The sequence below is a fragment of the Canis lupus genome, chromosome 15 (assembly GCF_048164855.1).
Source record: "Canis lupus baileyi chromosome 15, mCanLup2.hap1, whole genome shotgun sequence".
Classification (NCBI taxonomy): Eukaryota; Metazoa; Chordata; class Mammalia; order Carnivora; family Canidae; genus Canis; species Canis lupus.
In genome coordinates, this window is record NC_132852.1 from 2,263,226 (window position 1) to 2,289,036 (window position 25,811).

The following is a 25,811-nucleotide window of genomic DNA, read 5'->3' on the forward strand; positions in this document are numbered from 1 at the left end:
ATTAACTTCCATGTCCAATCATGTTTGAGAAACACTGCTCACAAAAGGTCCCTCTAAGAAACCAGATGGTCATGGGAATAGTAAAGATGTTTCTTCAGTACCACCTTTAACTTTAGCTTTACCATCTTCTCAAGAAAGTCGTAACATTATTTAATACTGTTTATTTCCAATTATTTCACTTTCAGTCTAACATTTATTAAAATCCTATGCATGTGTTTTGCATGAAACATGTTTATGCAAAAATTGCTATAGAGCCCAGGCATGTATTTAGTGATGAGAAAGTGTGAATGGGGAAAATAAGTTTATAAAGGTGACGTTTCCTATCTTTAAATATAAAGAATTTAAAACCCAGTTGACTTTTAGTGTAGTAAGACAGGAATTTACATTAAACTCATGATTAACGTTTCTATTGTACTATTTGCATTACTTGCATGTACATTGTACTCGTACTGATACTATGTTTTATTTATATTATCCTATTCTTGTTTAAAATCCATTTGGATTATGTTTAATATTATTATGGTTAATATTGTTAAATATAAATTGAATTTGAATAGCTGTAAGCAGAACCTAAACCAAGAACCTTCTGGCACTACCCATTAAGCCGGTAATAATGACGGCTGGCACTCACTCTGGACCAGGCACACTGGTAAGCAGCTTACATTTAATTCACCCATGCAATTCTTCCAAATGGCCTATGAAGCAATTAATTCTATCATCTCCGTTCTAAAATGTGGAAACTCAGGCACAAAGGGGTTCAGTAATTTCCCCAAGGGTCAACAGAATGTAATAAAATTGAGGTTCAAACACAGGTTATCTACTCCAGAGCCCATGAAACATAACTGCTGTGCCATTTGCTTGTCCTATCAATGCTGCACTAAAATAAGTGTATTATTGAGAAAAGGGGAGGGGAGCACCTGGTGCCTCAGTGATTGAACATCTGCCTTTGCCTCAGGGCGTGATCCTGGAGTCCCGGGATCGAGTCCCACATCGGGCTCCCTGCAGGGAGCTTGCCTCTCCCTCTGCCTGTGTCTCTGCCTCTCTCTGTGTGTATCTTATGAATAAAGAAAATCTTAGGGGCACCTGGGTGCCTCAGTCAGTTAAGCATTTGCCTTTGGCTCAGGTCATGATCACAGTGTCCTGAGGTTGAGCCCTGTGTTAGGCTCCCTGCTCAGAGAGGACTCTCTCTCTGTGTGTCTCTCACAAATAAATAAATAAAATCTTTAAAAAATAAAATCAAAATTAAAATAATAAAATCTTAAAAAAAGGGGGGGGGGAATCCTAGACCACTACACTCCCCATCAGTCAGCTAATGTCTGGCATGTACAACCCAATGTGTTTTATTCAAAGGAGGGTTTTGGACTATTATTTATGCAAAGCAAAGGTTTTGCATGCACTGGAAATGTTTAGCTTTGGGGGGGGAAAAAAAGATGTGGAAAGGGAAATTATAGTTATCCTCATAGACCAAAGGGTTTGCCATCTATTTTCAGCCTTAGTAGCCTTTTGCTTCTCAATTGTCTAAAAGTAGGAATGATTTAAATTCCAGCAGCAGCCCCCTACTAGCTGTGTGAGCACAAACACATTGCTGACCTTCAGTTCCTCATTTGCCAAATGGGGATTTTAATTCCCATCCGTGTGAGTGTGTCTTAAAGTGTAAAACGAGACCACGTAAAACACCTAGTAGCTCAGTGTATAATTATAAGTGCCGGAAACAATCAACCTGGATTCACAATTATGTTAAAACATTAGGGTTTTTGTTGATGCTGCTGACAGTCAAGAAGAAAGACATGGCTTTGAGTAGCATTGTATCATCCCCACACAAGACACATAACCCTTCTCCTCAAGCGCCACGAGACAGGACACTTTTTTCACAAAACCATCCTTAGAGTTAGCACCAGCCTAAAAGATGCTTTAGGGGTATTTGAGTTTGGTGAGTGATTACAAATACTCCGAGCCAGAGCAACGCATGCCTTGACAGTCACCTTCGAAGGGAGCCACTCAATGGATCAGAAGCATCCGTGGTTATTTTGAGTCAGTCCTAAGTAATACTCGCTCTGAGAAGTGTTTTGCTTCCCTCAATTAGTATTCTGAGTAATGCCTTATGTTCTGATAGCCTGTCCTGTAACACACATGACTGTGACCAGGGAGAGGGCAATTCATTCAGACTGGCTTCTGTTAGAACTGGCTGCTTGGAAACAATGCCAGCAATTTTATTTTTGGTCTATTAGGAAAATGACAGCACTAATTCATTTCACAGAGGAACCAAACAGCTGTCAGATGGCAGTGAGCATAATAGTACACATATTACAATTTAGTTATGCTGAGTAGGATTTTTCCACTGGCACAGTTTTATACTGTAAAGTGCTCCAAACCCTTTCCAAATGGTTCAAGCGACTCTTGTAGTGCATTTGTCCTCAGAGAGTCCGATTCTAAACATTATAAACAACATTCACCACTGAGCCTCCAGTTGTTAATTCACCACATTCAAAATGACAGGATGTCGGGAAATGTGAAGGACAAATAGATGTTCTATGAAAATTATTTTGAAGACTCAACTGCTCCCCTCACCACATAGAAATCGTATCTCACAGCCACCCCTTTCTCCTACGTCTCCTGCTAGCTGTATCCTAGGCATGGATGGGTTGCAAGTCAAGGTCTGATGAGTGGACCTCTCGTTTCAGATGAAGAAGTTTAAGGAGTGCTTTTGGGGTTGAAATCAAAGTGCAATTCCTGTGGACCTGGGAGCTTCTGAGAAGAAAGGACACACAGAAAGGAAATTCAGGGGATCCCTGGGTGGTGCAGCGGTTTAGCGCCTGCCTTTGGCCTAGGGCGCGATCCTGGAGACCCGGGATTGAATCCCACATCGGGCTCCCTGCATGGAGCCTGCTTCTCCCTCTGCCTGTGTCTCTGCCTCTCTCTCTCTCTCTCTCTCTCTCTCTCTCTCTCTCTCTCTGTGATTATCATAAATAAATTTAAAAATTAAAAAAAAAGACATTAGAAAGGAAACTCGGGAAGCCCACCCTGGATGCACATAATCAAATGTCAATGCCCTCACTGGCCACATCTTACACATGAAATACAAAGGCGAAAATTTAAACAAGGTCTGTGGAAAGCGTCAGCAGACAATTTGTTAATCGCCAACTTCAAAATGATTTAATTTCCTAAAGCCCTGAGTCTCCAGGTGTTTGAGTCAAGAGACTCACGAGATTTTGCTGTCAGCCACAGCCGAACGACAAGCTTGGCCTTCGTAGGTGGCCCTTAGGAAGGGTCACTGACTTTTTCTACTGCGTATTTAGAGGGCGGGTTGAATTATGAAGCCAAACCACCAAAAAAGGGACAGCATATCAGGCTTCTGGAAGAAGGAAAGAGCTCTGGCTTTAGGGCTGGGGTCCCACACAATGGCCACCTGTATTTGTAAATAAAGTTTTACTGGAACACACGTATGCTCATTCATGCAACCATGGTGTAGGGCTGCGTTCACACTGTAGCAGCAGAGCTGCATAGATGTGGCTTGACCTGCTAGATGGGATCTTGTACTGAAGCTGTTGAAAACCAAAATAACTGCATTGTCTGTGGTTAGAATACTGCCTAAAATATGTTGTAAAGTTAGTGCTGTATTCCCATTGTAATGTTGTATTCTGTTCACTGTTTATGCTTCAAAGTACAAATCGTCTGTATTTTATAGGGCAGTTTACAAATGCAATGATACTTCACTTAACTTTTCATGAACTTTGGTAGTAAATGTATATGGATTAATTATAAACACATGCCAGCTAGTTCCTCTGACTTGGTGAACTTAATATAAAAAATAATTCATTATCACTGTTCTTATGATTCATGCATATCAACTTCTCTTCCAAAAAAGAGTCAAGTAAATACGTAAATTTTGATACACATGTCAGAATTGTGCCATATGGGAAGGTTTTGAGCAAGTGTGAAAGTCTTCAAAAATGAAAAATAAGACGTGGAATGTTAAAATCCCATTTTTATGAGTTAAGATGGATAACGCATCCAAAGCTGAAATTGTTCGGCATCTTATTCCTGCACAAAATCTCCCATTTGTTACCCTCCTACACTTGGGCAGAACTGCAGGAGGAAATTGCAGTGTCCCCCACACACCAGCTGTCTACTCACCCACCCTCCTCTCTTCCCAAATGGAGCTTTCCATTCCGTTATTCTAATATTTAAAAACATATTTTAGGAAAAATATAGGCCTGATTTAAAAAAAATGAAAACTTAGAGATGTTTTTGATTAAAATGACTACAAAAGCTTAATGGGATGTGTATAAGTTAATGTTGTAAGTTGACAGGCCCAGGCCACTCTTTTTTTTTTTTTTTTTTAATGATACTTTTTCTCTCTGAGGATATGAAAGAAATATAAGGTTACATTTTGTAAGAACCAATGTCAAGAACGTCTGCAAGGAAGTTAGTTAAAACAAACACGGAGGCTGTCTAGAAAGGGCATTTCATCCTCTACTGTCATGAAATGGGTACTTGAGCAGCACAAGAGTTTCCATAACCAATTCTTAGAGAAAAGCTTTGGGAGAACACAAATACAAGACAAAATTATTAGTTTTCATGATTCATAAGCTAAATTTTGCCTCTGAATTCTCATCTTTGATCAAAGATCGCTTGAACACGATCAAAGATATTTCCTATTTAGGTCTATGCCCCTCTGATTAGCACCAAGGAATGAGAGGTGACATAAGCATTTAAAATAATAAGAGATGAGTGATTTTCTATAAATCTAAAGCTGTCCTAAAAATATAGAAAATGCACCAACTGATGGTACAACTCTATATAATGCTATTTCAAGTAATAGAATCAGTGCCTCATTTTGCTGAAACTAAGAATAAACCCATAATGGACTATCTCTTGAAATATAAATTCTATAGAGGTCGCCATTATATCTATTATTCAGAAGACATTGTAGATTACCATTTTCTGACTACATTTAAAGAAGCAATAAAAATGAAGAAACCACCCAATAAGTTTGGAAACTTTTTAGACTAACATACCCTTTGAAAAATATGCTTAGATTTAGCAACCAGATGCCTGTTTGACATTCAGTGACCCGTCAACCTTAGGTAGCAAGGATATCAGAAATGATAATAAATTTACATCTAAATGCAAAGTCAGGAATGGAAATGAATTCTGAATCTCCTGTAGACTGATTTAAGAACTCTGCAGATAAACATTTATATCTCTTTTTATCATATGGATGCATATTTGGTGTTTATTCAACCATACATCAGAGTGTGAAGCATTGTTTAAATATGAAGTTTTACATATAGCTACAGACTGATTATATTTAATGTAACATATATATCTTTCACAAAAGTATCTGAGGAGGGGAGGTTTCTCTATCTTAACTAAAATGATTTTGATATATCTGTCACGTTGTAATATTTTTGTTCTAATTTAAATATTTCACGTGCATTTCCAGCATTCTTGGATCCTTCTGGTTTCAATGTATGCCTATTTTTTTTTCTTTTCATAATCCAAATCAACCTTATTCTTTCACATCTCTTCCTTGTGTTACCTCAGACTAACCAACTATAACCAGCAGCAACTGTAAAAAAAAAAAAAAAAAAAGTACTTTTTGCCTTTCCTCTGTGACCTCTATCCTATACTCCTGTTATTTTAAAATGATGAACAAACAACAACAAAAATACCTACATACATGAGTTGATATTTGAGAAAAAATGAGAAGTAACCCTAACCACAGTGCACAATTTCCAAGCTTGTCCTAAAACCAGTAAGTACCACCCAACCTCTTAGCTGGGATAAAATGATATGTTGCATTCTCACTTAGAAAATCATAAAATCAGGGATCCCTGGGTGGCGCAGCGGTTTGGCGCCTGCCTTTGGCCCAGGGCGGGATCCTGGAGACCTGGGATCGAATCCCACGTCGGGCTCCCGGTGCATGGAGCCTGCTTCTCCCTCTGCCTGTGTCTCTGCCTCTCTCTCTCTCTCTGTGTGACTATCATAAATAAATAAAAATTAAAAAAAATTAAAAAAAAAAAGAAAATCATAAAATCATCTACATCTGGCAATTTTTTTCACTACATAGAAAAGACGAAGAGACTCAGGTGTCTAAGTATAGGGTGGCAAAGAGGGGATATTAGCCCAAAAGAGAGGGGCATAAGTATTAAAAAAGGATATTATGTAATTCACAGTTTGAAGAAATAAGGACACACTATACCTATTGAGGGCATTTTTCATGCCAATCTGCAGACCTAGAAGCAGAGGTTAACATTTTTACACACCAGAGACTGAGCCAAACAATTGCAGCAGCTAATTTTCTGTAAGTCTCCCAGCAATTGTGTGAGGCAGGTGCCACTATTGCTTCATCTTACAAGGAATCTGATGCAATCAATGCCTGTGTAACACATGGGAGAGGCACACTTGTTGTGATTGGGGAACTGGATTACACCCAGACCTTAGGATCCCTGCCCTCATCCACGTGTATACATTTACATAATTAGTCTCCCCTAACGTTTTCCATCCCTAGTCCCCAAATAACAGCTAGCTAGTGGTTGACAGTCTTTCAATGGTGAGAGACATCATCTGATTTCCACGGTATTGAGTCACACGTTACAGATCCATGCGGCCAAAGAAGAGACATTATTCAAAAATCACTCAGTCTCATAATTTTTGTTCATAAAGTTTCATCTTAAATGATGATGAATTTTTATTTTTCAAAGATTACCTGAGATGAGTTATTGCCAAATGTTGTTTGTATAAATTCTTACAAGCTCAGGGAATTTTGACACAAGAGATTGGTTTAAAAAAATCATCGCAAACAAAAAAGTCTTGGGGGATGAAGGAGTACAAGGAATAAATTAAATTATAATCAAGAAGAAATATTTTAAGAGATGTAAGTACAATTACTCATGGTTTGGGAACTCCCTCCAAGGACAAATATTAACCAATCCTTATCTTGTTACCAAATGATGATTTGGAAGATGCCTTTTCTATGGAATTACTTTGTTTTTTTATCATGTCCTCTTTGGACAGGCTACTGTTTCTGCACGTGGACTTCTAGTGAGGATGCACTGTTTTCTCATTCTCAGACAATGGAAACATGTCAGCTACAGGGATGCCTTCAAAGGCAGTAAGTCAGACATTTGACAACAATATAGCATTGAAGAACTTTTGATCACCTGGTTCTACTTCATTCAACTTGACGTGAGAGTCAGAGGAGATTCACTTAAGAATAACAATGTCCACATCATCTCGCTTCATGATGTTCATGAAGCAATTTAGTTTTTCAATGCTCCTTGCGACAAGTTAAATGATACAACTATAGAGAGAAATCAAACAAATCTTCCTCCAAATTCCTCCCATTCCAATTACTTCCCAAAGTAATGTGCTGCTTTTTTTTTTTTTTTTTAGTTTATTTATTCATAGAGATGCAGAGAGAGAGAGAGAGGCAGAGACACAGGCAGAGGGAGAAACAGGCTCCATGCAGAGAGCCTGACATGGGATTCGATCCAGGGTCTCCAGGATCACGCCCTGGGCTGCAGACAGGGCTAAACCGCTGCACCACCGGGGCTGCCCAGTAATGTGCTGCTTTTAACAATTCAACTACTCTACAATTCCCTGAATATTCACACGAGCACACATGTGTGTATGCAATGCCTATACATGACATGTGGATACTCCGGCACATAAAGACACATGAAAGTGCTTCAAAACACGTTTTACCAGGATAGGATTATACTGTCTTTTCCTCCCTTTCATATATAACGGACATACGGGACTAAAACTAACTGAATCTTTTTAATAATGTGAGAATTTTGAAAAAAAAAAAAAAGATTTCCTTGTGGTGATGCTGGAAGGAAAAACGTACATAGCTATAGAATGAGTATGTGTGTATTTGTGCGCGCGTGTGCATGCACGTGTTGTCAAGGCAAAAAACTGGCTCAGTCTCTCTCAATAGACCTCACAGCAGAATGTGTTATTTTAATGAATTTATAGTAATTTACTTCTACTGAATTGGAAACTAGATTTTCTAATGCATACAAGTAGATTCCATCTCTCTGGGGTAAATACACATTAATTAATATATATATATATATATATATATATATATATATATATATATACACTCAAAATGCCAAATTAATAAATTGCAATTCACAGGAAGAAGACTATTTACACTGATATAACAGTCCTTTTTCTCTCAATTCAGGCCTATATGTGACGCCACATTGTAACCTGAAGGCTTCTTGCTTAAACATGGAATCAGAACAACAAAAATAAGAAATAAGATAAGTGATAGAAATCAGATGAAAGAGCACTTGATGCCGCAGGTGAACGGAGCTTTATCATAAATCTACACAAGTCATTCTGACCTTTTCATTAGTTATGAAACTCTTGAGAACTTGCTCAAGTCTGGCAAATGTTTTACATAGAAAAACACACACAACACAAAATCGTGCATGTAATTTTAGAGCCTCATAGAAAATGAGATGGTCCCCAAATTAAGGAAGTCAGAGATATAGTATAGGGACAGATGGAAGTGGCCTCATGCATTCACACTCCCAACAGGCATGGCTGTTCAGTGGACTCTCAGACTCTGTGATCTTGGAACAGCACGTGACAGCCTCTTGGTTGAGCTGGACTGGACGTGGCTTTGCCTCTGGCAACGTGTTTTGCCTCGGGCACTTATTTTATCTTTTCTTCTTTCATCAAATGGTCAATGCCCATGGGTTACATCTACGCCTTGCTAGATTGGTTGAACTCATTTCTTTCTGGGAGGTCTGCATCTCTTTTTTTCTTCCCTATTATGTGCCGATTGCCTTAACATTGTCCTTTCAAAAAAGTAATCATATTCCTCCTATGTCTATGCTCTTTGGAAGTGTCAGCATTGATATTACTAACAGCAATAATTATTTTCCAGGGCCATTCTAAAATCATTGCTTGGTGGTTCTCACGTACCTGTTGCTGAAAAGGTGAGCAAATGAAGAACAACAACAACAACCACAACAACACCAAAATAGCTCAAGCTCTGGCAAGTGAGCCTAGAGAAGTAGAGAAGTTCTGATATGAGGGCCAACAGCTCCGCTCACTCTAAGGTGAAGGCATGTCCTTACCTGGGTGTATCAACCCTCACAACCTAAATAGTCACAAGCAAAGGGATTCTGAAAGTTCCCATTTGTTCCAGCCTCATCTCTTGTTATAAACCCAAGATGACGTTCAACTGTCAGCTCACGGACAGCTAACTGCCGTTCCTCCACCATCACTTTCTTTAGTCAGAAAGCTTTCTCTCTTGCCAGGTGGGTCATTCATGCTCCACGCTTTAATTCAGGTTGAGTTTGGATAATCACTTCAAGGGAGAAATAAATCAGTGCTGACATTCTAAATAAAGCTTTGAGCTTGAAGGGTAATAATCTAGCTGCTCTTTCTAAGTCCAGATCCACGCATGTTAAAGGAAAGAAAATTCTGCTTGAGGGATGTGTCAGAGGAAAATGCCAAATATATTCAGCCAAGGAGAAACACACTGTCCATCAGAAGCCTCACCCCAGCCCCGGAGTTAATGACTCAGTGAACCCCAGAACGAAAGGGCTGCACTGCAGCCAAGATTCCCTTTTCCCTGGTGAAAACCTACATAATACATGAAAATGTGGGCCATTTGCATCCATGACATAAACGCATAATAAATGAAATTAATCCATTTTAAGTTCTTGCAAGCTTATTGCGACGGCCTGTGTTAAGTCCATTATTTTTTAAACATGAACAGCTTGAGCACATTGTGGACCACCTCATCTGTTTGTCTCTAAATCATTTCAGTGCTATTTCAGAAACCTCTGGATGAGAGGATGTGTTAACCAGAGGGAAAATCAAATTCACGTCATTTAATGGGGTCACTCACTAGTGGTTTTCCTTTTAGGGATTGAAGGGGAGAGAAAAGAGAAAGAAAGAGTAGATGAAATCAAATTGTGGTCAAATGTAATTTCTCATCAAAAAAATGGTTTTGAATATTCATGTGATGACAAATGTCGAGGACTGCAATTTTCCTTTAGAGCCCATTCCTGCCCTTGGGGACATGAAGACAGGGCAGGAAAGATGCTGTACCAAGTGCCAGCTGGCCCCAAGGCAAAAGTGCTGTGGAATTTGGAATTTACCAGATCCGTATCACCTCTCTCTTGCATGGTTTCTGATACCACAGCCATGATTTAAAGGCCAAAAAGTGACATATTGTAAAATAGAAGCACAGACAAAGATGCTACAGTTTATTTAAAAGTCCAGTGGAATTAATTCAGCCTTTCTTTCAGGATGGCACAGAGGAAGTGCTGTAGCCCACAGATGAAACCACATGACCCGACCTCCTCGAGTGAGGGGGGGACAGGGGCTGCACTCCAGGCCCATGTGAAGCCTGAGGAGAACGGAGGCCTGCCATCTCCCCCTCCAGGCAGCCCTCCATCAACCTCCCCTTGCTTCTGAATTTTTAAACACAATAATTGGTTTTCCTCCATAGTCTTGTACATGAGTCTTCCTTACTCAGAAAGATCCTCCCATTTCGACCTTTCTGGAGAGCTTCTATTCAGTGCCTGACACATGAAGGCATTTGCCACATGAGCTTCTCGAGCACAGTATCTGAGATTGAGCCCAAGCATTGACTCTGTAATGACCCGTACCCGATCCCCAAGGGCAGCTGGCCTTCCCTCGTTGCCTGACCTTATCAAACACCAGCTACTCTTTATGTTTGCTGGAATGGGACCATTTTCTCCTTCACTATGGCTTCAGAAGCAACCTCCCCCTCTCATCTGCGTATTCCTATCACTTAGCTCAACATTGGGTCACTGGGAGATGCTCAGTGAATGCTAAGTAAATAAATGAGAAAAAGAATGAACAAGGACATCTGTGTGTCAACTTGCGTAACCACATACACATTCTCTGGAGTATACATATGTGTGTACAGGCACATGTATATGCATTTCTGTATGTATTTTTGCAAAAATGTAATTCTCTGTTTGCACACGTGTATAAGCACGCACAGCCATGGAGTGCCTCTGCATATGTGTAAACAAATAAACATAAGTATATGAGAGGCTCTGTGGTGAGTGGTTACAAATTACAACTTTGGGAAACAGGCAGGCTAGTGTTTAATCTCTGCTTTCACAATTCCATAGCTATGTGGTCTTGGCAAACTCAATTACTGTGAGTTATGACCTCACTTTCTCTACTTGATAATATTACGCAACTTTATTTTGCTTAGAGGAATCGTGTGAGAATTTAATAAGGAAATGTATACAGGAGTTCATACCATCCTACACACGTATGTATCATGTATGTATCTGTCATCCATCCACAGAGATGCATATACCTTAGCAATCAAAATCATGTTATAATTGTAGAACGCATAATTTTAAGATAAAAAAAAAAACTTGAAAAAGCACAATTTCTTTAGAAAAGCATTTTATAACCCAGGGGAAGTTCTTAAACTAGCTTCATGGGCAATTGTTTTTCTCATTCCAATTAATGAACTGTTTTACATGAAACACAATTTCCTGCCACAAGCAAATTTTTACTGTTTAGTATGTCAAATTCTTCCCCATTATACCACCAGTATTGGTTTCATTCAAATAGATTCTGACATTCAGATTCTTACATTGCATGCATAAAATTAAAGTCCAGTATATTCTAAGATGGAACCTTGGAAAGATGAGGGATAAGCTGAGTGTGTAAAATCAGCATCTTATGATCAAAATATATGACTATCTATATTTGTCATTGAAATTTTTCCCTTTTCATCTACTATGTCAGCAACTATTTTTAAAGAAATCTTGAAAATAATAGTATCTTAACATTTATCAGTTTTGCCTTAGGCAAGAATCCAGTGTAGCCTTCCTTCTACCTCACCAGATATAAATATCCATGTCAAAATATGCATATTATTTTAATTCTGATTGCTTTAAAATAGCTACTTTCTCATAGATAAGAAACCTTTGCCAATTCTTCAAAGAAAATTAGGTTCCCAATCAATGGGATGGCCCTATACTTTTGAAAAATGTTCCATACAAGGAAACTACTGATTCTAGTGAATACACATTGTATACATTAATCTGAATCACAGAGTTGGTTATTTTCTACCCAAATGTAAATGGTATCGTATAATAAAAATCCTATCTCATACAAAATACAGAATTATAAAAAACACAGCCAATGTCCAAGAAAACTTATTTTACCTGCAAAAATATCTAAAAAGTCAACCTAACTATGGTAAATAATTTGTGAAAACTATATGTTAAAATTTTAATGAAGAAAAAAAGGTCAAACAGCAACAAATAAAAATTAGGAAATAGTCAATAAAACATTTGAATGATTACCAGAACAAAGCCAAAATGTAGTAACACAAGAGAAGTCATTTAAAAATAAATCAGACATCAGATCAAATAACTAAAAGGTCAGGTTGAGGAGTTTTCATGATATATTCATAAGCATTTCTAACATTTAATTTACTTTTTCACAAATAAGAAAAAACATTAAAAAATAGAGGAATCTTAAAGAAAAAGAAAGACAGAAAGAAAGAAAGAGGCATCTCCTTTCAAAAAGTGAAAAAAACAATAAAAAGAGTGACAGGTGTTTTGGGGCCAGGTCTAGATTTTCACATCACCAACTTCATTTGTTCTCCCTGTGCTCAAGTAAAGTGAGGGCCACACCTTGTCATGGGTGCCATTACATAATATTTTTCATGCCTTGGCATGTCAATTTTATGATCTCCTAAATGATATTTTTCTTAAGTCATACATAATCTTGATGAAATAAGTAAGGCAGGCTTTTTTTTTGGGGGGGGGTATTTTTAACTTTTAGCAAACTAAAGTTGGCAAATAGAAATATATGAATAATTGTTCTTTACATACACAATACTTCAATATTAGGCAAATATAGGAGGTGTGATAGTAATCCATGTCATGGTAAATTATCTGTTCATGGTAGATTACGTGTAGTCTCAAAGTTTTCTGTTATAAATTTACCAAAAAAATATGCAAATTATTTAGTTTACTAAAAAGAACAATGTTCAATGATGAAACTAGCAGATGTAATGTTACAAAATACCCTATGAATTTGGTAGCTTTAATTTTATTCTGCATGGATGTTTTGGAATATGTTGATTTTACTGACAGGCTATAAATTTACTAAGATCCTGAAGGTCTCCATATTTAGAGAGTCAATTACTGTAGATGAGCGATGTTACTGTGAAATTTATAAATATTTCCGTTTAATTTCCAGGGTTAAATTCAATGACTGAACGCATTAATTAGAATTTTTAAATTATTGTTTTCATACTCATTATGTAGTATAATATTTCCATGCATGAATAATAATTTATGTAAATAGTGTCTATTCCAAATTACTGCCAGAAAACTACAAAGTTCAGCGCCTGGATTAAACTTGTTATCAAGGTTAACATGTTTAGACAGACTTTAAAAGTTTGAAAGATTTTCTTCAATGTAAGCAAATGCACTTAAATTAAAAATTTGAACATCCATCTGGTAATATTAAATAAATTCTAATTTTAACCTGAAAAAGTAGTACTAATTTAAGACTATATTATTTTTTGAACAAGCTGATCTACTGTCTAATATCAAAATTAAATTGAATTTCCTTTAGAGGTCTTGGATAAAACATCAGAATTTTATTATATTACTTGGTTTATATTAATTACTTGATGGAGAGTGTCATCAAAATAAAAAACTCCTGGGAAACAGGGAAATCTGAATCCCTTAGAGGATTCAGTGTTCTGCTTCGCCCAAAAAATTTACATAATTTTCTGACCATTATCATTGGTTCTGCTTTATATTTTATATGAGTAAGTATGTGTGAATATATATGCAGTATTTTTCACAAAATTTCACTTTTTTTCAGTGACATTGCCTACAGCTATACCTAACTTCCTATGCAAATTAGACTATTGATAAATCAGCCCGTGCTTGCACTGAAAGCTTTACTCTCTTTTGGATAAATTCTCCAGTCCTTAATCCTCTGTTGAGAGGACAATTGACCTTATTTCTCCAGATAGTACACATTGATTTTCTCAGGAAAACTTTAAGCTAATGGAGAAATATTTACAAAATAGAGATATTAAATATTACATACAATTTTGCTTTTGCTGACAAAGCAGTTTTTAATTCCATTCAAAAGGCTTCTATCCAGTTGAAAATATCAGACTATATTATAATGTCATTATTTAAAATATAAATTTCAAAAAGAACATGCCTACATATCAGCAATTTTACTAAGCACGTTACACTTAACTCCTGGTCTACTTTTCTCATTTTTAAAAATAATGCATAAATATTTTTTTTTCCAAAAGAGACAATCTCGCCAATCGTGTGTCATATACCATCATGACAACCAGTGATTGCAGCAGAAAGAGCCCAGAAAGAGTGGATAGAATTACTCATGAGGCAATCATTCAACATCAACCAAGTCTACACAACATTTATCTTAGGAAATTGAGCAAAATGTAACAAACATTCAAGTACCAAGTTTGTCAAAAAAGAGAGGGAAATTGCCAAAATTTCTACAATATTGAAGCATTATCAACCATCTGAACAAATATCAGTTATGTTGACTGGACAAATGATGCTTCAAGGGGAGCAAGGATAGGGTGCCTTAGAAACACTTTTGCAAGGCTGAGCAAAAGAATTACGTGAAGTTAGCATATGCACAAGGGGCAGGTATATACAAATTTTAAAGCTAATAGCACCTATTAATCTTCAGTTAGCTTGTTACTCTCCAAAGATTAAGTTATTCCCAGATGGTAATAGACTTAAATACCTTCTAAGTGTATTAAATATCCTGATGCTGGTTTGTATATAAATACAGTGGCCTGAAAGACATTAGAGTCAGAAGAGTAAACAATCCTAAACATCACTTCACCCAAGACTTGAAATCAAAAGATAAATTGATCAGTCTGTATATCTGTGCAAAGAACACTCTACCCTTAGGTTTCCACAAAGAATGATTTTTCCGCAAGTGCCCTAGGTATTCAAACAAAGACAGGTACAGATGTGACTTAATTCAGAACAAGATCCTAAGTTGCCGAGGTTAAAAACAAGGATTGGCTTCTATCCCTACCTACGGTCTATTTTCAATTCACAGGCTCTGGCATTTATTTATGTCAAAAATAATAGTCTTTGTATTACACATGAAAGAAAATTTTAAGTATCTCTATAAAACAAGATGAAAACAGACGCACCTCAGCATTGAGAGAATTAGTAAAGTCTTGTCTTAAAACTGAATTCCCAAAAGGAAATCATCTTTATTCCTTCCTCTCTCAAGGATGTATTCTCTTTCCTCTTTTTTAAATTTTTGCCCCTAAATTCAACAGTAGTACAACAATATCAAGACCCCAAAGGATTCCTGGGCACAGAATCTGAAAACGCAAACAAACTCCAGATGCCTTACACCGACCAAACAGTCAAAGCAAAACAATCTTCTCAATTAAAAGTTTCAGCTTTTGCAAGAAAAACTCACATAATGGTATTCTCGTTCCTTAAGCATTAGCCATAGTATTGTCCAGTGAAAACCTTAAGAATTAAATTCTTAAAACACTTCTGAGTTAAAAGTGAATATTTCCCAGAAAAGCAGTGCTGTGAATTAGTAATCAAAAATTTCAAAACTTCTCTGTGCCATGTCAAGGGAGAAACCACTTCTCCAACTCAAAAGAGTAACTTCCCATAAAGGAAAATCATAAATGCGTGTTTTGCGCTGGACAGTTGGGCAGTTATAGTAGGCAATGTTCTGCAATCATCAATATATTACACAAAACCAAATGTTTATAACATCAAACCACCTCTGAAATAGCAGCTTGTGTTTGCATCAAGATCTTTAGCCCCCAGTAGCAAGAAGAAGACCGACTGGACGGTAGGTGTGTGCAGAGCACTGTAATGTCCTACCTTCGTACAGGGCTTTGAAGCCTTGGGCGCTCACCGCGAAGTCGGTCGTGAACCACAGCGTGAGGATAGATCCCGTGCTGACTATGGAGGACGGCAGCTGGAACCCCGATAATCTAAACCATGAAAAAATACATGAACAGAGTTAAAAAGTTGAAGTTTTTTATTCAAGCTTATTTGATAAAGTCACTGTTATTTCCCTTTTCCTGTGGTATGTTTATTTGAGATGTGTCACTAAACAATTTACATGATCCACACTCAAGGTGTTGCCAGGTAATTGAAATTAAACATGCTTAAGTAACCATGTATTTAAACAAATTTTGAGAAAATTCTATTTAAAGAAACTGTGTCATACACCATTGCATGGAGCAGGGGACATGGAGCTTAATGCAAAGTCATCCTCATACATGCTATGTGAAAAAAAAAATGTGATTTTGCATGTACTTTGATTTATTATTGTCTTCCTAAACTATTAGATGATCGGTTGTCACAACTCATAGTTAATGTGCTGATTCTTATTATCAAACCCAAATAAATCCTAGCTTTCTTGAAAAGAAAACATATACTAGTCACAACATAATAAGCAAAAATCAATTAATACCTCTAGCGGAGGTCAAATGAATTGATTTTAATGTTTGGCTTTCAAGACAAGGCTTTGGATTCTTAGATGTGTTTTACATCTATCACTAGGTTTAGATATATTTAGAAATTTTACTGATGATAAAGTCAGCAGTCTGAATGAGTGAACTCGCATAATAATATAGACTTTATGCGTAATGCTTTCTACAGTAACAGCTTTCCACAAGGTCAAAGAAATGCTTTGTTAATTTATATTTTACCTAAAGTTTGCTAATTAAGTGGGTTATCTCTAGGTACATGATTTAGTATAGTCTGAACAGAAATCTCTGATTCCAAAAGCAGTAAGTCTGAATGTTCATCCTTTGTAGAGAAATTCCGGTTTGCCAGTAAGTCTATGGTGTTAAATACCCAATTCCAGCTGCTGTAGGTTTCAGAATCAAACTAGAAACTCCTAGGAGAAAAATGATAGGACCATCACCAATCACCAAACAGCACACTTCTAAATATCTGTGGATCAAAGAGGAACTCTTAAGGGAAATGAAGAAAAAATGCATTGAAATGAGTGAAGATAAAAACACAAGATATCAAAAATTAGAGGATCCAGCGAGGCAGTACAGAGAGGGAAGTTAATAGTGTTAAAAATACACATTATAAAAGAGGAGAACTCTCATATTAGCAACCCAAACTTCTATCTGAAGGACTTAGAAAAGGAAGAGTAAAATAAACCTAAAGCAAAGAGAAGGCAACTAATATAAGTAAATAATAATAAATAATAGTAATAATAAATAACAAAATAATAATAATATAAGAGAAATCAATGAAATTTAAAATAGAAGAACACAAGAGAAAAACAGTGAAACAGAAGCTAATTCTTTGAAAAGATCAACAAAACCAACAAACATTTAGCAACACGGACACAAAAAGTGAGGGAGGTAGAAGATACAAATACCTAATATCAGGAATAAAACAGCAAATATTACTAGAGACCCCACAGATATAAAGTAAAAAGGGAAAACTACAAAGAAAATGCATATATAAGTTTAATGACTTTCATGAAACAGGCTGCTTCCTTAAAAAAGCACAAACCACTACAACTTACTGAATATAAAATAGAACATTTGAACAGCCTTATAACTATCAAAACTTCCCTAAAAGCATCTCCAAGTCCAAGTGGTTTTAAAGGCGAAATCTCCTGATGTAGACAGAATGTTTGTTCCCCAAAAGTCGTTAAGTTGTAACCGAACCCCCAAGGTGATTATGTTTAGAGTGGGGCCTTTGGTTTGTAATCAGATCCTGAGGGCAGAGCCCCCATAAATGGGACTAGCACCCTTATCAAAAGGATTTCAGAACATCCCCCCATCCCTTCTGCCATGTGAAGAGCAAGACAACAGGAAGGTGCTGACTCCGTAACAGAACACCTTCACAGCAGACACCAATCAGCTGGCACCATGATCTTGGACTTCCCGGGCTCAAGAACTGTGAGAAGTAAATCTGTGTTGCTATTCTGCTATATACACTTAGACAGCCACCCGAATGCACCAAGACATCTACCAAGCATTTGAAAAAATGGACCTCAATTTTCCAGTCTCTTCCAGAAAGTAGAAGCAGTTGGACAGCCTCCTTATGTATTTTATAACTCTACAGTTACCCTACACTGTGGACTGAATTATTGCCTCCGAATTCCTATTCATAAGAACCCTTACCTCTCAATGTAACTGTTTGTGGAGACAGGGCTTTTAGGTGATAATTAAGATAAAATAAGATCCTAGCCTGAGGTGCTAATCTGATAGGATTAGTGGCTTCATAAGTGGAATAGAAAGAGAAACAGACTCCCCACCCCCAACCCCTCCTGCTCCCAACATGCATTCACTGAGCAGAAGCCATATGAGCAATGGTGAGAAGCAGGCAGGTGTCTGTAAGCCAGGGAGAGTCCTCACCAGAGCCTGATTTCTGATATCAGGTATCAACATCCAGAACTATGAGAAAATATAGCTCGGCTGTTTAAGCTGCCCAGTGTATGATATTTCACTGTGGCAGCCCAAGATAAGATACCCTGATACCAAAACCAGACAAAAACTTTGCAAGAAAAGAAAACAACAAACCAATAATAGTTCTCATATATAAGGATATAAAAATTTTTAACAGAAAAAAAAATTTAACAGAGTAAAAGCAAACAGAAGCAAAATATAACAAGGATTCTCCAACATGACTGAGTGGTGTTTATTCCAGGAATGTAAAAATGGTTCAATATCTGAAAATCAATCAGTATAATCAGCCATCACAACAGCCTAAAGAATAAAATCACAAGATCATGATAATCTATGTAGGAAAAGGAAAAAAATATATTGCACATATGTAAACATCCAATCATGAGAAAACTTTCCAGTAAAATATAAATAGATGAAAACTTCCCCAACTTAATAATAGGTATCTTAAAAACCTACACCTAACATGGCATTTGATGGTGTAAGACTGGATACTTTCCCCTAAGACTGAGAGAACAAGGCAAAAAGTCTGGTCTCACCACTTTTATTCAACATTGTGCTGGAAGATCCAGCCAGAACAGTAAGCCAAGAAGAGAAAACAAATGCATATGGATTAGGATGCAAGAAATAAAATTGCCCCCTCTTTGCAGATGACACCATTATCTCCATAGATATTGCCAAGGAGTCTAGATGAAAACTCCTGGAGCTAATACTTGAAATGAGCAAGGATACACAATGAACATACAAAATTCAATTGCATTTATGCATACTAGCATTGAACACATGGATACCAAAATTAAATATTACAATGTCACTTGTAATCATTTTTTAAATGCTTAGCTGTAACAAAACAGATAGAAAACTATGTCTTCAAAACCGTGCTATGCTGAGGAAAGAAATCAGTAAGCAACTAAATAAATGGAGAAATATACCATGCTAACAAATTGGAAACCTCAATACTGTGAAGATATCAATTCTCCTCAAATTTATATGCAGGTTTAATTTTATTTCTATCTAAATACCAACAAGATATTTCGAAAGTACAGGCAAGATTCAACTAAAACATGTATATTTAGGAGAAAGCCTTCAAGCCCTAATAGAAAAGCTTAAATAATTTCAAAAAAAGAATAAAATAATTCAGGCTATTCACTTTCAAGACTTATTTTATAAATACAGTAATCAAGATCATGTGGCAAATTAACAGATCTATGCATCAATGGATGAGAACAGAGAACCCCAAAACAGACCCATATAAACATGTCCAACTGATCCGAAGGTGCTAAGGCAACTCAATGGAGTAAAGGTGACATGTTGACAATGATGTTGGAACAACAGATGTCCACAGGCAAAAACCACAAAAATGAGCCTATACCAAAATCTAAACTCTATCTAATAATTAACTCAATATGGATCATAGATATAAATTTAAAACTATAAAAATTTTAGAAAAAAACATAGAGGAACATCTATGACTAACTGAAGGATTCCTAGACTGGACACCAAAATCATAGTTTATAAAGGAAATTGACATGTCAGACTTCATAAAAATTAAAAACTTTTTTGTGAAAGACCCCACTGAGAGGGTGAAGAGACATACTACACACTGGTAGGAAATATTTGCAAACAATGTATCTGACAAAGGATAACTGTCTAGGACATACAAAGAACATTAAAGACTCAACAGTGAAGGAACAAACAATCCAATCAGAAAACAGGCAAAAGATATGAGGAGTCATTTCATTAAAAGGATATAGAGATGGCAAATATGTATATGAAAAGATTCTCAACATTACTAGTCATTAGAGAAATACACATTAAAGCCACAAAGAAATCTCAGTGCAAACACATGCAGAATGGTCAAAACCGAAAGCAGTGACAATATCAAAGCTGGAAAGAATGTGGAGAAAATGGGTTGTTTCTACATTGTTAGTGGGTACAACCACTCTGGAAAATAGTTGGACACTTTCTTAAAAAAATAAATATATAACAAACAAGCAATTGCTCTCCTAGACATTTACCCTAGAGAAATGAAGATTTGTGGTCATACAAAACCTGCACACAAATGTCTATAGCAGTTTTGTTCTTAATAATAAAAAATTGGGAGCTGTGGTAACTAGAACAGTATGGTCCTGGTACCAAAATACACGCATAAATAGATGGAATGAAGTAGCGCAGAAATACCCCCACAATTATATGGAAGATTAATCTTCAGCAAAGGATGCAAGAATATACACTGGGGAAAAGACAGTCTCTTCAATAAATGGTGTTGGGGAAAACTGAACAACTACATGTAAAAGAATAAAACTGGACCACTTTCCTATGCCACATACAAAAATAAACTTAAAAGGATAAAAGATCTAAATGCGAGACTTGAAATCATAAAACTCCTAGAAAAAAACATTGACAGTAATCTCTCTGACAGGGGCCATAGCAACATTTTTTTCTAGATATGTCTCCTAGGGCAAGGGAAACAAAAACAAAATTAAACTATTAGGACTGCACCACGATAAAAAGCTTTTGCACAGTGAAAGAAACCACCAGCAAAATGAAAAGGTGACCTACCGAATGGGAGAAAATATTTGTCAATCATATATTCCGTGGGGAGTTAATATGCAAAATATAAAAAGAATTTACACAGCTTAACACCAAAAAAAAATCCAATTAAAAAATGAGCAGAAGACGTACATAGACATTTTTTTCCAAAAATGACATACAGATGGCCGACACGAAAAGATGCCCGGCATCACTCATCATCAGGGAAATGCAAATCAAAACCACAGTGAGAATTTGCCTTACACCAGTCAGAACAGCCGGAATCAAGAAGACAAGAAATAACAAGTGGTGGTGGAGGATGGGGAGAAAAGCAACCCTTGTGTACATTTGTGGGGATGTAAATTAGAGCAGCCTCTATGGAAAGCAGTGCAGAGATTCCTCAAAAAAGTTAAAATAGAAATGCCACATGGTCCAGTAATTCCACCAGTGGGTATTTACCCGAAGAAAACAAAATCACTAATAGACACTATGCTTATTGCAGCATTAGTTACAATGGCTGGGGTATGGAAGCCACTCAAGTGTCCACCAATACGTGAATGGATAAAGAAGATGATGTGTACATATGGGAGGGTTGTGTGGTGTCTGTGTATATGTGGAATGGAATGATACAAATGCACACACACCACACACACACAAACCATGGACTCTCAGTCATAAAGAAAGGATGAAATTTTGTCATTTGTGACAATGTGGATGGACCTAGAGGGTATAATGCTAAGTAAGAGTAAGTCAGATCGAGAAAGACAAATACCATATGATTTCACTTGTATGTGGAATCTAAAAAAAACAAAACGAAGAAACAAACAAAAACCAGAAACAGGCCCATAAATCAGAGAGCAAATAGGTGGTTGTCAGATGAGAGGGGAGAGGAAAGATGGGTGAAGGGGGGAAAGGGGGGATGAAGTTATGGGATGAATAAGTCATGGGAATAAAGGCACAGCATAAGAAACATAGTCCCTGGTTGTTAATTGCGGGTATGGTGACAGATGGGAGCTGCACTGGTGGTGAGAACCGCATGATGAACAGACCTGTCAAGTCGCTGTGTTCTACACTTGAAACTAATATAACATTGCATGTCAACTCTACTTCAATTTTAAGAAAAGAAATAAAAACTTGGACATGACTCAAAGGTAAATGGTTCACCAACTGTGGCACATCTATATCATATATTGCTATTCAGAGAGAAAGAGAAATGAACTATTGATGGGCACCACCTGGATGAAACTCCAGAAAATGACACATAGTGGAAAAAATAAAGTCAATCCTTAAAGGTTACAGGCTATACTATTCCATTTTGAAAACATACTTGACGTGGCAATATTATTGAAAACGGGAAGAGGGTTTTTTTGTGGCCAGTGAGGAAGGAGGTGGTAGGGGCAGAAAGGAAGTGTGTGTGGGGCTATCCAAGAACTAATGAGGGATTCCCACGGTGCTGCAAAGTGGCCTGTATCTCCACCGGTTCAGTGTCAGTATTGTACGGTGTCACTTTTGAGAGGTTACCTTTGTGGGAATTGGGTAGAGTCCCCAGAATCTCCCTGTGTTATTTCTCACCACTGTGGGGAAATCTAGAATTACCTTAAATAATTGAATAAAAACAATAGATTGGAGGGTTCGGGCCTGAGAAGCAGTCAAGAAAATGTTAACGAATGAAAATAATCAAACTAGTAAAAAAATAAATAAATAAAAACCAAGAAAACAGTATTTAACAACCAAACATTCTCTCATTAGGTTCCAAAATTAAATTGAACAAAAGTTGTTGTGGATCATTTCATTTGGTCATCGGCCATTTGGAAATCTTAAATATTTATTTGCATAGGGTTAGATATCACATAATGTGGTAGCGCTTATTTTAAAGGATTTTATTTACCTATTTGAGAGAGAGAGAGCGAGCAGAGGGAAGAGGCAGAGGGAGAACAGAAAGTAGGCTCTCCACTGAGCAGGGAGCCCAGCATGGGACTCGATCCCAGGACCCCGGGGTCATGACCTGAGCCGAAGGCGGACGCTTAACTGACTGAGCCACCCAGGTGCCCCTATGTAGTAAGACTCTAATATAAACACAAACTTCTGCTACTGTTGTTGTTGTATCTAGTTTTATAAACTATTGTGATTTTGTAAAAAGTAGCAAGATGCTAAGAGTTCAACATTATAACAACATTATATGACCACCTTTTGAGAGCCTGGAGGCATTGAGCATGCGTAGTTGTAGACAAAACGTGTACATGGAAGGTTTCAAATCTGAAATGGAACGGAGTCAAATTTCAGTACAAAAGAATGGAATCCAACATTGCTTGGGGAAGGGGAGAGGATGAGTGGATCCAGTTGACCAGAAAGAACATTCAAGAGCTACCTGTGATTTCGGGGTTTCCACCAGCTGAGGACTGCTGGTGAGCGAGGAATGTCGGGAAAGGGCCAGTGACACACACTCCTCCATCTCTCTCCGAATCTGCCGTTGAGAACACTCTTTACTTCATCACTTATATTATTTCCATGTGGACCCTGGGGACTAAAGTCACCTTCCTCCGAGGAATACCTGTTCTGGGGACAAGTGGTCTCTCTTTAACATCTGGGGAATCATGGAGCTGTTCAAGGGTTCCCCTCAGTGTTGACTAAACAAAACAAACAACCCAGAGCCAAATTTCTGGCCTTTCTGAAGCGACACATGAATTTGTAGAGGGGCCTCATTTCTGAGTCCATATATTTGTATCCTTTGTCCTTCTTAGCTTGCTGCCCACCAGGGGGGTGAGCCACCTCGATCCTGGCTATAATGAGCCAGAGATTAAGAAAATGTTAAGTTATTGAAAGCAAGCAAGGAAGAAAATAAGATGAGCTTCCGCATCCGCTTTTCTATCACAGCCAGTCACCTACCATCTCAACGTCTTACCTCTTCTTCACACGCTGTGATGCAGAACACTGGTATTTCAGAGGATTGAGATTATAACAGATTTGGACCGCATTGAGACGGAATGAGAATCAATCCACAAATACAGAGGGTCCGTCTGCATACAGCATCTCTTCTGCCCTGATTCCGCCTAAAGAGACTAAATAGGCTTTCCTCCGCATGTGCCTGCCTTGGGCAGCAGCTGACCCCACGGGCTGGGCTGGAAGGGGGTCCATTTCACCCAGATGATGAATCTACCCCAACAGGCTATGCAAGAGTCGGCCCTGGAGAAAACACCATCTCTCACATTCAAAGCATTAGGGTTTTTTTGTTTGTTTGTTTTTTGTTTGTTTGGTTGGTTGGTTTGTTTGGTTTGGTTGGTTTGGTTGTTTTTTTTTCCGGCACCCTAATCGAATCATTTGCAGGAAGAAGAAGGGGATGGGGTATGAGAAGAGTAACAAGAAAGCCATTGTATTCCCATAAAAGACAAAGTGTGGCCAATAGCAGTCCAGATACACCTCGCTCTCGCTCTCTTTTTCCAGTGATGTTTCTCGTGTCCTATAGACTCTCACTTGCTATACTTTCTGAAACTGGGAGAAAGTAATTGCATCTCACGTGGAGCCGTCTGGGGGAAGACAGAGCATGCCCGGGGGAGGGGAGTGGGCATGGGCGAAAGCAGGGAATAGGCCAGTGGCCGCACAACTGCATTCTTGCTGCACCCTCACCTGGCGGAAACAGGAGTCTCAAAACTGAACAAATTTATTCTGTTTCCACCTCTCAAGAAATGACTACGATGACCTGCATGGAGAAATAGATCCAGAATATTTCTACTCTCTTGTCATTCAAGACATTCGCATCACTGATACCCATGAAACAATCTTGAATATTGGAAATGGTAGTGCTGAAGGAAAAAAAATAAAAATAAAAAGCAAATTCAGTGAAAAGCTAAACAGAAACAGATGACTGGTGTGACTGTAGTTTATTTCCCAGAAATTAATGAGCAAGTTATGACTCCATCTAACAGACGCTCGCTCCTAAATTACACACTGTACATACTGCATAATCTATAGTGTTTGTGATTTTAAAATGTCAAATATCTTTAAAACTACAGTTTAGTTAAAATGTCAAGTGAATGCTTTAAGTAAATTAGGAAAAAAAAAAAAAGATCACTAACTTAAATCTTTTCTCAGTGAATGTAATTGCTTTAAAGAAAATCCCTGCAAAGCCAAATGTTGCCAAAATCACATTAATACTCCATAATTGATAACATCACATTTCATGCCATATGCTGGTGTGGATATCCTCATAATATAGCTTATAAAAAACCTTGGCCTAACAGGCGGCGTGAGATTAGAATCATACCCTAAGAGTCAGCAACAACCTAGGAGATTAACGTATCCAATGTTTTACCAATTAAATGAATTTCCTCAGAAAGGGTCTCAGCCAGCCACCCAGGGCCTGTGTGAATGCTTCAAGGCTGAGAAGTAAAGACCCCACAAAGCAGCCAATCACACTATTCACTCATAACTTAGAACTTTTAGAAATCTATCTCTTCCTATGATGTTCAAGTGTTGGCCCCATTACTAGCACTTTAAATAGTTTTCATGCCATGGAATAAAATATGAGGCTTCCTGCTTTAAAAAAAAAAAAAATCCATGGTGTGGTGATTATTACTATTTGAAGACTTGGGTCTCTCTGTGTGTTTATTCGGAGCCCGAACATCACTGTATGTTTAGTTTGCAGTATAATACTGGGTAATGAGGACCGAATCTTTATTGATTCAAAATATTTCCTGGACATCTACTAAAAGTCATATTCCGGATGCACCCACATTAGGCCTTCAAGGAGGTCCTAGTCTAAAGTGAACGATAATAAAATACTTGGAATATTCTGGAAGTAAATCAG

At 37.5% G+C, this 25,811-nt stretch overlaps 1 protein-coding gene across 1 annotated transcript in view; it reads right to left on the reverse strand.

Annotated features, from left to right (window-relative positions):
* Window positions 1-25,811, reverse strand: part of CSMD1 (CUB and Sushi multiple domains 1) — a 1,871,580-nt gene that overhangs the window by 1,293,217 nt on the left and 552,552 nt on the right. The window contains 1 exon segment of the mRNA XM_072775779.1: window positions 15,915-16,027. Within this exon segment, the coding sequence (XP_072631880.1) occupies window positions 15,915-16,027 (113 nt within the window).